This window comes from Jaculus jaculus, chromosome 7 (genome assembly GCF_020740685.1).
Source record: "Jaculus jaculus isolate mJacJac1 chromosome 7, mJacJac1.mat.Y.cur, whole genome shotgun sequence".
Classification (NCBI taxonomy): domain Eukaryota; kingdom Metazoa; phylum Chordata; class Mammalia; order Rodentia; family Dipodidae; genus Jaculus; species Jaculus jaculus.
The window spans coordinates 19,633,299-19,648,808 of NC_059108.1; the positions used below are offsets into that span (position 1 = coordinate 19,633,299).

At 37.3% G+C, this 15,510-nt stretch overlaps 1 protein-coding gene across 3 annotated transcripts in view; it reads right to left on the reverse strand.

Annotated features, from left to right (window-relative positions):
- The window catches only part of Trpc4 (transient receptor potential cation channel subfamily C member 4), a 200,386-nt gene that overhangs the window by 130,238 nt on the left and 54,638 nt on the right, over positions 1-15,510 (reverse strand). For all 3 annotated transcript variants that reach the window (XM_045155285.1, XM_004660026.2, XM_004660024.2), the window contains exon 2: positions 4,964-5,368. In XM_045155285.1, coding sequence (XP_045011220.1) covers positions 4,964-5,341 — 378 coding nt within the window. In that variant the 5' untranslated portion in view covers positions 5,342-5,368. The remainder of the gene's footprint in view (positions 1-4,963; positions 5,369-15,510) is intronic.

A 15,510-nucleotide genomic window follows, 5' to 3' on the forward strand; every position in this document is an offset into this window, starting at 1 on the left:
AAATGCAAAACTGAAGATCTACATTAAATATGGAAGGAGATACATGATCACCTATGCCCTCCCTATTCATCTGGAAAAAGAAATAAATCTTTTCACTGAAAACGACTTTGAGGAAGTCAGTTGATGTACTAACAGCTACAGACATCTAAACAAGGACAGGAAGCAAGATGCAAAGGTCAGAGTGTTTGCTTGCTTTGATGTGCTCAACTTCATCTATAAACTCCTCCAGACACCAGTAAATCCCATATTTCTAATTATCTCACATATCAACTTCAATTAAAACTAAATATACCCAATCTGGTCTGCTAGGCATTTTTTCACAGTCTATTTCAATCAGTGTGGTTATATTTCCCAAGGTGTAAACCATAGACATTCCCCTCTTTCCCTTTGAGTTCCCCTCCTGCTCTTGTGTCTTTTACCCATAACTACTGTGCATGGATCCAATCTAGTCACTTCAACTTTGTAACGATCACAGGGATTTTCTTCCACCACATTCATTGTGACTGCCTTTATTCATATATCAATGGTATTTGTCTCCTCTCTATAATTGGACCACATTGTCTCAAGAATAGGAATGTTGTCACCAGTATCCAACACTAAACCTGGCAGACCAAGCAAAAGAAAATTAAAAAGTACTCAAGGGCTAGAGGGATGGCTTAGCAGTTAAGGCACTTGCGTGCAAAGCCAAAGGACCCAGGTTTGATTCACCAGGACCCACATAAACCAGATGTATAAGATGACATATGCATCTGGAATTCATTTGCATTGGCTAGAGGCCCTGGAGTACCCATTCCCTCACCTCTCTATCTCTAGTAAGTGAAAAATAAAAATATTTTTTAAAGTACTCAAGATTATTCGTCTCTCAGTCCTCATGATTTGAATATGCCATCAAATGCTGCATCCATTTTCATAAAAAGACAATAGATGACAAATTTGTAAATGATATATTTCTAGTACACAGTTCTCATATTTTAGGATCTTAGTACAAACTGTAATAACTATATTTGTATGGTTTTATTTTATATCCTCCTTATAAAATTTAAGTTATATTTATTGTGTTTAGTAGAATATGATTTTCATATTTTAAACTTGGCTCTAATAATCTCAATAAAATTATCAACTATGTGTTTCAAAATCTTTGGGGATGAATGTGCATCTATGAACCTTAAAACTGTAAATTGGATTCATTACACAAAATGCTTTTTACAATCACAAATATTATCTAAGCCTTATCCTTCATGAGAAAAAATGTCTTGTTAAGACATATTTGCTGTGGCTGGAGAGATGGTTTAGTGGTTAAAGGTGTTTGCTTGCAAAGCCTGATTGCACAGGTTTGATTTCCCACATAAAGCCAGATGCACAAAGTGGCACATGCATCTAGAGCTTGCTTGCAGGGACAGGAAGCCCTGGCATGATGGCCATTCTCTCCCTCTCCCTCTCTCTCTCCCTCTCCCTCTCTCTCTCTCTCTCTCTCTCTCTCTCTCTCTCTCTCTCTCTCCTCTCTCTCTCTCTCCCTCCCTCCCTCCCTCTCTCTCTCTCTCTCTCTCTCTCTCTCTCTCTCTCTCCCTCTCTCGTAACATATTTGTTGCCTATATCATAGTGATATATAGAAACTGTCAGTCCAGAAGATGTTGTCTTTGCCTAAGTGATGCATTATCTAAGAATGTGATAGCCGGATGTGGTGGTGCACGCTGGTTGGATATTGCTGAAGAGGCAGAGGCAGCAGGATCAGGAGTTCTAGGCCAGCCTGAGCTACACATTAGAGCCAGGTGTGGTGGCGCACACCTTTAATCGCAGCACTCAGGAGGCAGAGGTAGGAGGATCACCGTGAGTTTGAGGCCAGCGTGAAAATAAAGAGTGAATTCCAGGTCAGCCTGTGCTAGAGAGAGACCCTACCTCAATAAACAAAAGCAAACAACAACAACAAAAAAGAATATAACAGATACACAGCTAAGCACGAATGAGGCTTAACAGAGCCATGACCATATCTTTTTATTTCCTACACTGTATATACTATACACATTTCAGATTAGTAGAACCTTATTTTCATTGTATACTATATGAGAAACCCTGAGGTGATCTAGGATTGCTCTTTCAAAAGTGTAAAGTTCAAGCTGGGCTTGGTGGCTCACGCCTTTAATCCCAGCAGTTGGGGAGCAGAGATAGGAGGATTGCCGTGAGTTCGAGGCCACCCTGAGACTCCATAGTCAATTCCAGGTCAGCCTAGGCTAGAATGAGACCCTAACTTGAAAAAACCAAAAAATAAGATAAAATAAAATAAAGTGTAAAGTTCAAATAAAAAGACGTGTGTGTGTGTGTGTGTGTGTGTGTGTTTCTCTGTTCCTTCACCAATATGGAATTCTAGAATGCACAAATAGAAAAGAAATTTCTGGCCAGCAGACTAATATAAGAGAAATCTTCCAGCAACAGTTGGTCTGGGATACTTCAGAGTCCTGGCACATTGCAAACCATTGCTGCTTTTTATTAATAATCAGGGTCCAGATGTAGTGTCTGTAAGGAGCCAGGACCTACGTGTGAGACTCAGTAGTTGAACACCTTCCAACAAACACTCTCATAGTGGCAGATACCTTCTCCAGACGCTAAATTTCTTTGGATAGCACAAATGTCATTGTCTAAAGAGACACTCAAAAGATCTCTAGAAAACATAATGAAGGTATTCTTTAGCAACAACATGTAAAACATAGCAGCGATTTTGTTCTACAGACTTCATGCAATCTAAAATACTGCAAACTAGAGTCTCAACATCTGACTCGTGGTTGCTTATAGACATATGATAAGCAAGTATACAATGTAATACATTGTTATTAGAAAATCCAAATATTTCAAGGCTATGATCGTAGAAGTAATTTTGAGATCACAAGGTCACTAAATGTCATGGATTGGGTTATTAAATGTTACCCCAGAAACTTCCATGTTGAAACTTTGCATCTATTCTAGCAATATTCAGAGGTGGGGCCTTTAGGAGGTGACCAGATCATGAGGGCTTTGACTTCCTGCGTGAATAATTTCACTTCTGGGTTCATAACTTAGTGGGCTATTGGGAAGTGATAAAAACTTTAGGAGTTGGGGCCCATTTGGAGGAGGTATACCATTCAGGGCATGATCTTGAAGAGCATGGTTCTTCCCTGACCCATGTCTTTTACTCTTTTTTTTTATTTATTTTTTTTTTTTTGCTCCTTTGCCACCATGAAATGAATGGCATCTTCTTTGCCATGTTGTTATGATTCAGCATATGCAGCTGTGAACTGCAATCATTGAAATCATGTTCCAAACCACACCAGTCCATTGATTTCACTCAGGTATTTTTGATACAGGCTAGAATGTTAACATTAGGGGAGTAGCATTTAACCTCACACACATGCACAAAACAGATGTCTACCCATGTTTGTCTAGGCCCCCAAATCTCTGTGGTGAACATATAATAGCCACTATATCTTTAGATATTGTTACTATTTGTCTACTCCAATCTAGGTGTCCTCAAGTTTTCAAGGACCAATGGGAGGAGCAGAATTTCCTATCTATAATATTTGTCCACTCTACCAAGGTAAACCACAGTATATATGAAATGATATGAACGTGGCAAAGCAGAGAACTATTATTTGGAGTGCCGCTTTATCAAAGTTTGGGGTTGGGGCAGAGGAAGGTGTGAAGGACAACAACATGTGAGAATGCACCAAAAACAAGGAAAGCTTTTCAAAAGACAAGGACATCGTCAGTTACAGTTCCCATCCCAATAATGGCAAAGACCCTGACAAAAGTCCTATAGGAAAGCAAAGATAAGGGTAGCCACAGCAGAGCTAGTTTTAAAAGACTGTAATACCTCCTAATAATCTATCATTTCCAGAGACAGGGTATTTTGCATTATCAAATATGGCAGGAGTTTCCGTTACTCCAGTAACACATTTGATAAGATTTTTATTTTAAAAGATTTTTGACCACAGTAGCATGGGCTATGTTTTTGCAAGTAACCTGTTAGCCATTGTAATGGGAGTGGAGAGTTTGGTTTAAAGCAACAGGATCAAGGTAATTTTGAGACACAGGGCAGTAACAAACAAAAGACCCCCTACACAAAGACACATTCCTGTCTGTAGTTACTCCACTCCTTTTGTGGTAAAACTCAGGATTACAGACAAACATACCACACTGCTTGTGGGATTCTGTGCCATTTCCATTTATTTTTCTGTCCACAGCAATGAGCTATAGCTTCACTTTTTGTTGTTGTTAGCAAATTTGATAGCCTATAGTCAGGGATCAGTTGCTACCCAATAGCCATTTTTTTTTGTTTATTTCTTGAAATATGAATTTAAAACAACCCACAAGAAGCCGGGCATGGTGGCGCCCACCTTTAATCCCAGCACTCGGGATGCAGAGGTAGGAGGATCGTCATGAGTTCGAGGCCACCTTGAGACACCATAGTGAATTCCAGGTCAGCCTGGCAGCCTAGGCTAGAATGAGACCCTACGTCAAAAAAACAAAAAACAACCAAAAAAAAAATTCACAAGACTGTATGTGCTAACAGACAATCAAAATCAGATGGTATAACTCACCTTTGCAGTAAAATGCAGAAACCTGAAACAAGCAAGTGGGTAACATAGGAAAATAATCAAACAAATTACAATTTGAGAGCGTAGAATGTTAGAAATGAGAGACTAAAAGAAAGCACCCATACATATTCAACCACAATGTAATATGTGGCACACTGCATTGAGATGTCAATGATTTATGAGCAGTCTATATATTTTTCCTCTGGTCTCCCAATTGTATCTGATCTGCCAGGGCTCAAGTACAAGAGGAGGTTACAGTTGTAGGAAATGAAAGATATGTTTAATAGTAGCTTTCTCTTACAACAGTTCTGAATTTCATGCTTGTATTAGAATTTCAGGGGATTAGAACATCTAACAAAACATCCCACAGGCACAATAAGAACCACTTTAACACATACCTGTTTCTCTCCACTAGGCTTTTTGTGGTTCAGCAATAGCTCCACAGCTCCCACAACCTCTTTTCTGATAGCATGAAGCAAGGCATCGCCGACATAGACATTGAAGCTTAACAGAAGTTCAATGAGCTCCAAGTTCTCATTTTCAATTGCAATAAGGAGAGCAGTTCTTCCAAGAGGATCAATGCAATTAATATTGATTTTAAAATAAATCTCAGCTTCCTCAAGGGACTTCTTGACACTTGCATAGTCTCCCTTTTCAACAGCATTCAAGTAGGCTTTTTCTGATGGCGAGAGTTCGGATTCGGCTCGGACAATCCTTAGTGGGATGCGGTCTCTGTATGGGGCGTTGACATTTCTTTTATAATAGAACTGGGCCATGCTTCATGCCATACTATGCCTTTATCTCTGAAAATGCACATAGAAAATGAAAGGGTTAGAGCTAGCTTCTTTTCTTTAGGTTATGCACAAAACTTGCTATGACACACTATTATTTATTCATTAATGTAAGATAAAAATAATTTTCTTGAACAATGGAAATAGATTCAATCTTTACTCAGTTACCTGGAAAAAGAAGCTAAAAGTCATAATCTATGATAAATAAAAGGGGTAGAGAGCTGGGAAATTGTCTTAAAAATTACAATTAAGGGCTGGAGAGTTGTCTCAGCAGTTAAGACACTTGCCTAGAAAGCAAGTTCAGTTTCCAGCACCCACATAATGTCAGAAACACAGAATGGTACATGTACTTGGAGTTCATTCACCAGAGCTATAGGCCCTGGCATGCTCATTCTCTCTCTCTTCCCGTCTCCCTTCTCTGTTTCCCCTTGTAAATATATATATATATATATATATATATATATATATATATTTTTTTTTTTTTAAAAAAGGGCCAGATATAGTGGCACACACTTTCAATCCCAGCACTCAGGAGGCAGAGGTAGGAGGACCATCATGAGTTTGAAGCCAACCTGGGATTACAGAGTAAGTTCCAGCTCAGCCTGAGCTATTGTAGGACCCTACTTTCAAAAGAAAATTTTAAAAAATTACAAGTAACATTAATTAGATAGTTATTAAGAGTTTTGGAAGTTACTGAAAAACATTATCCTATCTATCTATTGTCTATATATCATCTACCTGCCTACCTACCTACCTATCTTGTTTCTAGCAAGGCACTTTGAAAACCAGAAGGCATATCTTTGAGGATTCAAATTTGGATCAGGCATATTCAAATATTCCATTCAATGTCAATTTTTCTAATAATGAAAATACCCAGGGCTGCAGAGATGGCTTAGTGGTTAAGGTCCTTACCTGTGAAGCCTAAGGATCTGGATTTGATTCTCTAGATCCCACATAAGCCAGATGCACACTGTGGTGCATGTGTCTAGAGTTCATTTGCAGTAGCTAGAGGCCCTGGCATGACCATTCTCGCTCTCTCCCTCCTCTCTCTTTTACTCTCTCTTTCTAATAAAGAAACAATAATACATTAAAAAAATAAAATACTCTATGATTGTAGAATATCATTATGTTGGAAAAATATTTTTCATTTGTCATTGTTTCAATTCTTCATATTAAGTATTTACATCAAAGTTAGTATGAATTAATAGTACTACTGCTGGACTAGAGAGATGGTTGAGCAGTTAAGGTGGTTGCCTGCAATGCCAGATTTGGCCCCCCAGTACCCATGCAAAGCCAGATGCACAAAGTAGTGAATGCATCTGAAGTTTGCTTGCAGTGGCTGGAGTCCTTGGTGCATCCATTGTCTCTCTTTTTCCCTCCTCTCTCGCTGTCTCTCTCCTTACATCTAAATGAATAAAATATTTTTAAAACAGTACTGTCAGTGAATTAGCTTTTTGAATCCAATGAATGTTATTTTATTTTTGTTTGTTACTGAATTTATTGAGGAAGAAAGGATGTGTACTGATGATATTAATTATCAAGATGAGTTTGTATAGTTGAACTTTCGAATGAAAGACTTGGAAAAAAAAGATTAAACAGAGAGAGTATGTTATGAAAATGCTATTTTAAAAATTCTGACCCCTCTATGTGATGAAAATAAACTATCAGTTTGAATGTACTCATTATCAAAGTTATTATCTGGAAGTCACAGTAAAGATGCAGTTGAAGCTGAAAAAATAATTTTACCTGAAGACAGTTGTAAATGAGTATGTCTCTGCAAGTTATGCTTTATAGTTTCAACCTAGTAATATAAATTTACAGCAAAAGTACATGAATTTTGAATACAATTCCTTTATTTCACCTACTTCTGAATTCTAGACTTGTTATTTCAACTAATTTATTTGATATTTTTAAATAAAATATGCTTATGCTTTTAAGTATACATGACATATGTATATTAAATGAGACACTAATTATGTACACATTCATATTAATTTTTCTTTATAAATATAATCATATTATGAGTGAATTAATCTGTTCTTAACAGTTTCAGAACTATGGATTATTTTCAGATTGCTTTGTATTATTCATGATTTCATTAATGAAGTAGTTAAGCTCTATCCTTTGGCATCTAGATTATTTATCATGTGTTTGCAAATATCTGTGCAGAGGAATCAATGTATATGAGCCTTATTTAATAATGTGATCCTTGTTGGCATGTTACAATTAGTATTTTGTCCAAGTATGAAAATTATCTATATCTATTAATTTTAAGCATGCAGGTTACTCAGATGAACACTAATTATATTTTGAGGATGTTTTACCTTATTCTGGAATAAGAGAAGCATCATTGTTGTTTTCAAAGTTTCTTATCAATCATATTTTTATGTGAGATAAGCATTTAAATGTATCATACTTGAAATGCAGCTTAAAATTAAAATATATACAAAATCATACACATGCATATCAAAATTTAGTCAACTAACAATTCATTAAGATTGAGAAACAGTTTTGAGAATAGGAAAATATTTTTATTACCTTTACTTAATAGTGTTAATAATGCTACCAAAGAAGTAATTAGACAAGGAACATCATTTTACTTCTCATTTTCAATATAGAAGATATCAATAATAATAAGAGATTAATGTAGAAAACAGATATTGAAGAATAAAGGGAAGTAAGAGAGGGGTAAAGAAATTAGATTTCTCTTTCATTCAATCCAGTGAACTTCTATAAAATACAACCTATTCAAGTGCACTTTTAAGAGTGATATCCTGAAAGACATATTCTCCTCAACATTGTACTTCAGAGGTCAACTGATGAGAAAATATTATGTCACATAACCTGCTTTTGCATCTATAGAATTAGGAAATAAACATCAAGGAATGAGAAGACAAACCAAAGCTGAGAGAGAGCCTTTATTGATCTATTTCAATATTTCACCTTAAAAAAGGTAAGAATTTGCTTGAGGAAGTCTGGATAGATCTGATATGCAGTTAAAATGTATATGTATTAAATAAATTCAATCAAACATTTACAGTGGAATATTAAAACACAACAAGGGGGTCAAGGAAGAGAGCTATGATGGCAACCCTAAAATGTCATGGAGAGTTCAAAAGCCATAGGTTACTATAAAGAATTCCAGTTCCTTGATTATCCACCATAACTATATGGTATAAATATGGTACCCGAAGATACCACTTGCTTCAGTTACAGGATCCACAGCTGTAATTGATCTAGACGCTTCCCTCCCCAGGTGCTAGCTTTAATAGTGCTGGGAGGTACTGTGCAGAGAAAGAAAACTGATCAACAGTCTTACCCGGTTATGCGCCACACATCCCAGTGACCAGCCAGACAAGATGTTGCAATAATAGTAGTTTGTCTGTTACAGGGGCAACCAGCTACTTTCTGATTAGATTTGAGGCCCATTCCATGGGAAAGAACTCATGCCTGGCTGGAACTGTAAGCCTAGTAAAAAGCCCATGGCTGGTGAGTTCATAGACCCTTATGGGGAAGCTATTGCTATGTATTTGCTAAATGGACATGCGGTGCCCATCAATCCATCTTCATTTTCATGCTTATGTCCATAGATTAGTGCTGCTCGCAGATTTGGTCATAACACATTTTTTTTTGCAGTGATTTGTGGTTGCTTCAGAGACCTCATTACTTACTAGTCAAAGTGCCGAGAACAATTAACTATTGAGTATTCAGCCCTATACAAGATGTCTATATCACTCACTCATGGCCACCAGGGCTCGGCACCCATTGTGGAATAGGCAGTGGAAAGAATATAAGAGCTAGACGATGGTGAAGAGTGCTGTTGAATGCTGTCTCGTAGATGTGACGCCATTCTCGTACTCATGAACTCACAGAAACTCTTGTTGCCTGCACTTTACCTGCACAAGCCTGGGCCCATCAACATTCTGCTGTTGATGGTGCTGCGGCTCATGTGGTCCTAACATTTCTGGAGGAGTTATTGGCAGCTAATGGTTCCTGGGGGAGAGAGAGACATTCTCATCAGTGCTCTGTCACTTAGGTAGGTTATTAAGTTGCCCATGCTCTGGTAAAAAAAAAAAAATAAATAAATAAAACAGCTCCCAAACTTTCTTATGCAAGCGGCCCTAATTAAACTCAGTGAATCAATAAAATATAATAAAGTAAAATGAAAACCAGACATCAAAGAATAAGCAGGATTAGTTGAGATGAAAAAAGGTTCAGCAGGAGTGGGAAGGGGACAAGAGCGTGTAATGGGTGCTAATATGATTGAAATAGATTACTTGGGTGCATGTGTGTAAAATTTTCAAAGAAATAAAATAAAGGAGCTTATTTAAAATTTTAATATATAACCTTGTTCTTTGTGATTATTCAGATGCAGAGTTACTAGTAGAAGGGCAAAACCTCAAGCTTAACATTCTCAAATGGTGCTGTCTGAATTCAGTAGCAGTCAGTGGGTACAGATAAGGCTGATGGAGCTCCTGAGCAGACACACTTATCAGCAACTGCAGAATTGTGCAACAGCGAAAGAAAAGGAGACTGAGGGCTGAAAACACCCCGACTGAAGTGTTGTAATAAAAGCTGGTTATGGTTTCACACTTTCAAAATAAATTCTCTGGATCAAGAAAAAAATATTCCCCACATAAGTTACTGAAGTTAAAGATCTTTTCATTGCAATGCCCTTTATAACATCAAAAATGAAATAGCCCCTTGCCCTGATTTGTTTCAAAGATTGAGATAATGGATGGGAAAAATAGATTAAAAACTCAAATCTTGAAGTATTAGCTTTTGTCTAAAATATATTTTCTATAAATATGTTGAAATAATTTTTTGAAATAGTAGTGCTATAATTTGACACTACTACCAAGAGAGATTTTGTAAATGTTACCAAGTATGAAAGCTGTAATTAGGCAACATGTTATGCAAATAAAAATAACCCTCAAAAGCATTCTAGTTATTTATATTAATCTAATGCACGAGGACATGATTACTTCTGCAGTAGAAGGGCATAATGAATGTGTTCCAAGCAAGAAAAAGGTAAAGAAATTAATAGAAATCTCAATTTTTCGTGAGCATTGCTAAAGTCTAATTATTTTTCCCCACTTCCCCTCCTTCCTCTACTGTAGCTCACAATCAGAAGCCATGTTTCCAGATGTCACCTCACGATGAGAAATAATGCCTTGAATTTGTTGTCAGGACATGACCACACATGCTTAGGTTTCATTTGCACATTTTGTACAATCAGATATGAAGTAGCAACAGCAACAAAAACATTTACTAAAATATGAGTATATCATAGAATATAATGAAGTAAATCAAGATTATACTTATTTTTTAAAATTAAAGTCCTTTAGGATTGAATGGTGATGAAACTTCAAGCTGAATACCAAATGTACCATTTTTTAAATATTCATTTTTTATGTAAGTTATTTACGAGAGAGATAAAGAGAGAGAGAGACAGAGAAAAAAAAAGTATGGCCTCTTGCTGTTGCAAACTCCAGATGAATGCCCCACTTTGTTCATCTGCATTTTTGTGGGTACTAGGGAATTGAACCCAGGAGGGCAAGTTTTTCAAGCAAGTGTCTTTAAGTGTTGAACCATCACCACAGCTCATAAATATCTCACTTAAAAAATATTTTTTACACATTTCCAAGGGAAGAGAGAGAGAGAATGAGAATGGGCCCAACAGGGCCTCTTTCCAATGCAAATGAATGTCAGATGCATGTGCCACTTTCTGTATCTGTATTTATATGGGAACTGGGAAACTGAACCCTGAATGTCAGGCTTTGCAAGCAAGTACCTTTAAGCACTGAGACATCTCTCCAGCCCCTGAATCTCCAAATTTTTATTACAGATATTGAAGAGGATGGCAAATGCAGAAGATGACTTTTACTTAAAAGGCATTTATTACATGAGACTTAAGAGACCATAATATTTTGAAAATAAGTACTTTACTTGACAGACAAGAAAGATAAAATAACCTTGTTCAAAATGACTTTTTCAGTAATAAAATGTATTCCATGAGAATCAACACATTGAGAGTTCATGAGGCCAACAACTGACCTCTAGTTTCTGAACTGTATGTGTGTGTGTGTGTGTGGTTGTAATAGTGAGTTTCTCATTCAAATCAGAAATAAAGAAATATTTTAATAATAATAAGTAAATGATAAGTAAAATAATATTAAATGCTTTAATTTGAGAATATCTACACATTTAAAAAAATTTAATTTTTTTTGTTTTTATTTATTTATTTGAGAGTGACAGACAGAGAGAGAAAGAGGCAGATAGAGACAGAGAGAGAGAATGGGCATGCCAGGGCTTCCAGCCACTGCAAACGAACTCTAGACACATGTGCCCCCTTGTGCATCTGGCTAACATGGGTCCTGGGAAATCGAGCCTCCAACCAGGGTCCTTAGGCTTCACAGGCAAGCACTTAACTGCTAAGCCATCTCTCCAGCCCATTTAAAAAATATTTTATGAGAGAGAGAATAGGTGTGCTAGGGCCTCTAGCCACTGAAATCAAACTCCAGAGTCCTGTGCCACCTTATATGCATGTATCACCCTGTGTGTCTGGCTTACAGGGGTTCTGGAGATTCAAACTTGGGTCCTTGGGCTTCACAGGAAAGTACCTTAACTACTCAGCCATCTCTCCAGCCCCATATACACAATTTTAATACATATATATGTCTTTTAAAGAAATAGACCATTGAGCAGATTCCTGATGAGGTAAGAAGATACCATATGGTTCAATTCTAGCTGTTGTTATTGTTGCTGGCAGTGATGGTAAATGATGGTCAGGAGAGTCTGAGTGAGAGATGGATAAAGTCAGAGACAGAAGAAGCAGCCACATCAGACTGAGATAGTGTAAAATTAATAAATGATGTTGAAATAATTCAAAACTTTTGGAAATGGATAATTTGCTGCATCTATGGAAATATGACTCTAAATAGCCTTAATAGTAAATGCTGGAATAAACAAAATGCTAGAAATATGAGTCCATTCTTTTGTGATGGAAGAGTATTCTGATGGAAAACAATGAAGAGCTTGTGAGAAAGAATTGTGCATACACAGCATTTAAAAATTATTAATAGTGTACAGTCCTCAAGATGCTTATTAGGTACGACAGCATCTCGGGTAGATTCAGGTTAGGAGCAGTGGATGACTGAGACTATATGATGATTATCTTTCTGTGATTGGGTGAGTTCACTTAGGGTGGGTGGGGTGGAAGGGGAGGGGAAGGGTGGGAGTGGGGGACACAAAACTGGACCCAAATGGCAATGGTATCATGAAATTCTACATCCTGAATGACAGACTAAAAGGCTGAACCTTCACCTGGCCGTTTGAGGGAACACCTGAATCACAAGGCCCTGGAGAGAATATGACGAAGACTAACCTTAATCTTCTCCTGTTTCTCTCTATATATCTTTTATCTTACTTATCTTTTTCTTCCATCTCTTCTTGGGCACTGATCTGTAACTCCCAGTACCATCATGTGGCTATCATCCACAATGAGCTCTTGATGAAAGAGACCTACAAGGTTTCCCAAAAGAAGACAGATTTCTGTCAGAGTACTTGATGACCCAGCAAAGGTTAGTGGTAAGATCCTACTGCTGAAGACACCATATGCTGTTGGTACATAATATGGACTGACCTGACTGGAATCTGGAAGAGAGTCAGTCTCCAGACAGTTAGCTGTCTAGTGCCAGAAGGTGCCTCATGAGCGACTGGGGTAGAGTGACCCACATCTGTCCTAGAAACTCATGGGCTAAACTACTCAGGAGCAAACAACCTGATGTGATGCTCACACAAGTGCAATAGTGGCACACAGCCATGGTGGGTAACCAACTGCTCTTGATTTGGCTCACTGATCTGCTCAGTGGAATGGAACCCATAGCTGGAGCTGGGAATCAAGTCAGAACCATATCTAAAAATGACCCTGCTCTCCATTATCAAACTTCCACCAAACATGGGCTACAAGAAGGGCCTACATCTCTCTAAGAAAACAAAGGTTATCCCATTTATCTGGTGTTAACTTCATTCTCCACTGGAGAATTTGCTTCTCTTTTTCCAAATGGATGCAGATTCTAAGAAGAAAACCAGCCCATCACACCTCAAAAGGGCCCCAGCTGAAACTAAGAGTATATGAGGAAATGAGCAAGAGTGCTGCTTCCTTGGTGAACCTGGTACCAACACAAGGGTGAAGGAGATAGACACAGAGAATACTCAATTCCTACCAAACCAGATATCTGGAAACACAGAGGCTCCAAAGACCTCATCACTGAAGTAGATGAGAAATGAACCCAACATGGCTCAGGAAAATTTGTGGAAGAGGCGACGGAAAGAATGTTAGAGCCACACGTTAGGTCATTATGCACAGAGACATTGCCTCTTACCCATAACTGATGGCTACCCCCACAATGCACCATATTCCCCAATGAGGAGTGTCCCTGAGGAGGGGGGAACACAGGAAGCAGGCTAATGATGGAACCAACATGACTGTATACACTGTATCTACAACTAAAGAAAAAAATCGTAATATTGTGTTAATACACAAAATTAAAAAAAAATAATTGAGGAATTATTCAAAATTAAGATGTCAGGGTTTACTCAATAGAAAAGAAAAACCACTAAGACTCAAACAATAAAGTGAGCAGCTCCTCAGAGAATAAGAGATACCAAGACAAATGGCATTTTAAAACCTTTTGACTTCATTGATTTATAAAGTGAGATGGTTATCAGTATGATAAAATATATTACATGCTAAATGTAATCAGACTACAGATAAATGAGTACACAAAACCAGAAATAAAAATACAGTGAAAATTCTTCTTGCATATTGCTGGCAGTGTGCTTTTAGAAGGAAGGAAATAAGTGTGTTCCTCTTTAGACAGGTTCAAGTTATTTACCTAAGAATAGCTTTTCCAACAATGTACACTCAAATTATTTTACAAGCAAATAATGTATCCACTAAAACAAACATGACTATTGTTTGTCATTGGGAAAAATAGAGAATTAAAAGTTTTACAAAAAAGCTGTCTGTTTGTTAAATGAAGTGAGGAATATGTATTTAATAACATGTGTTCAGATAATGAAATAATATGAGTTATATTTTACTGTCATGGAAAAATAATCATATCATGATAAGTGGTAATTACAGATCAACTTTTTAAAAATATATTTTATTTATTTACTTATTTGAGAGAGAGAAAGAGGCAGAGAGAGAGAGAGAGAGAGACAGGGAAAGAGAATGGCCATGTCAGGGCCTCCAGCCACTGCAAATGAATTCCAGATATATGTGCTCCTTCTGCATCTGGCTTACGTGGATCCTGGAGAATAAAACCGGGATCCTTTGGCTTGGCAGGCAAACGCCTTAACCACTAATCCATCTATCCAGTCCAGATCAACTTTTTTTAAAGATTTTATTTTTATTTATTTATTTATTAGAGACCTAGAGAAGGAGAAAGAGTGAGAATAGGCATGCCAGGGCCTCTAGCCATTGCAAATGAACTCCAGATGCATGTGCCACCATGTGCATCTGGCTTATGTGGGACCTGAAGAATCAAACTGGGGTCCTTAGGCTTCTCAGGCATCTGCCTTAACCACTAAGCCATCTCTGCAGCCTCAGTCCAGGTCAACTTTTAAACACATTTAAGAATGCACCTACAGTGATCAAATAGTCTATATTAAGAAGGATGTAACTTCATTCATAATTTAAAAAATGTTACACATGGGTAATCAGTGATACTGTTGTTTTTCATGTATAAGTTTTTATGAGAACACAACACATTTCAATGAAAAACTTAAGCACACATTAATTAGAAAATAAAGGTCTTTTTGTTAAAATGAACCTTTAGCTATGCTTAATATTTTATAGCACTCTCATGTTGAAATGGTATTTGAATTGCTTTTCGTGACACCAAAAGCTAGAACCAAACAAACAGGCAACATTTATAGCCTGTGTTTTCATCTCAACAAAGCTGTGACCTTTAAGTGCTAAAACATGTGGAAAAACTGACCAGTCGTGAAGACTGTTCTCCCTGTTGTTGGCAGTGTTCAACACTTGAAGGGAATGTAATAGAAAGGATTTGAGTACCAGGGTCAATTTAACTGAGTAACAGCTGAAAATAGTTAGTGTATTAGTTTAACTTCTCTGGGGGAAC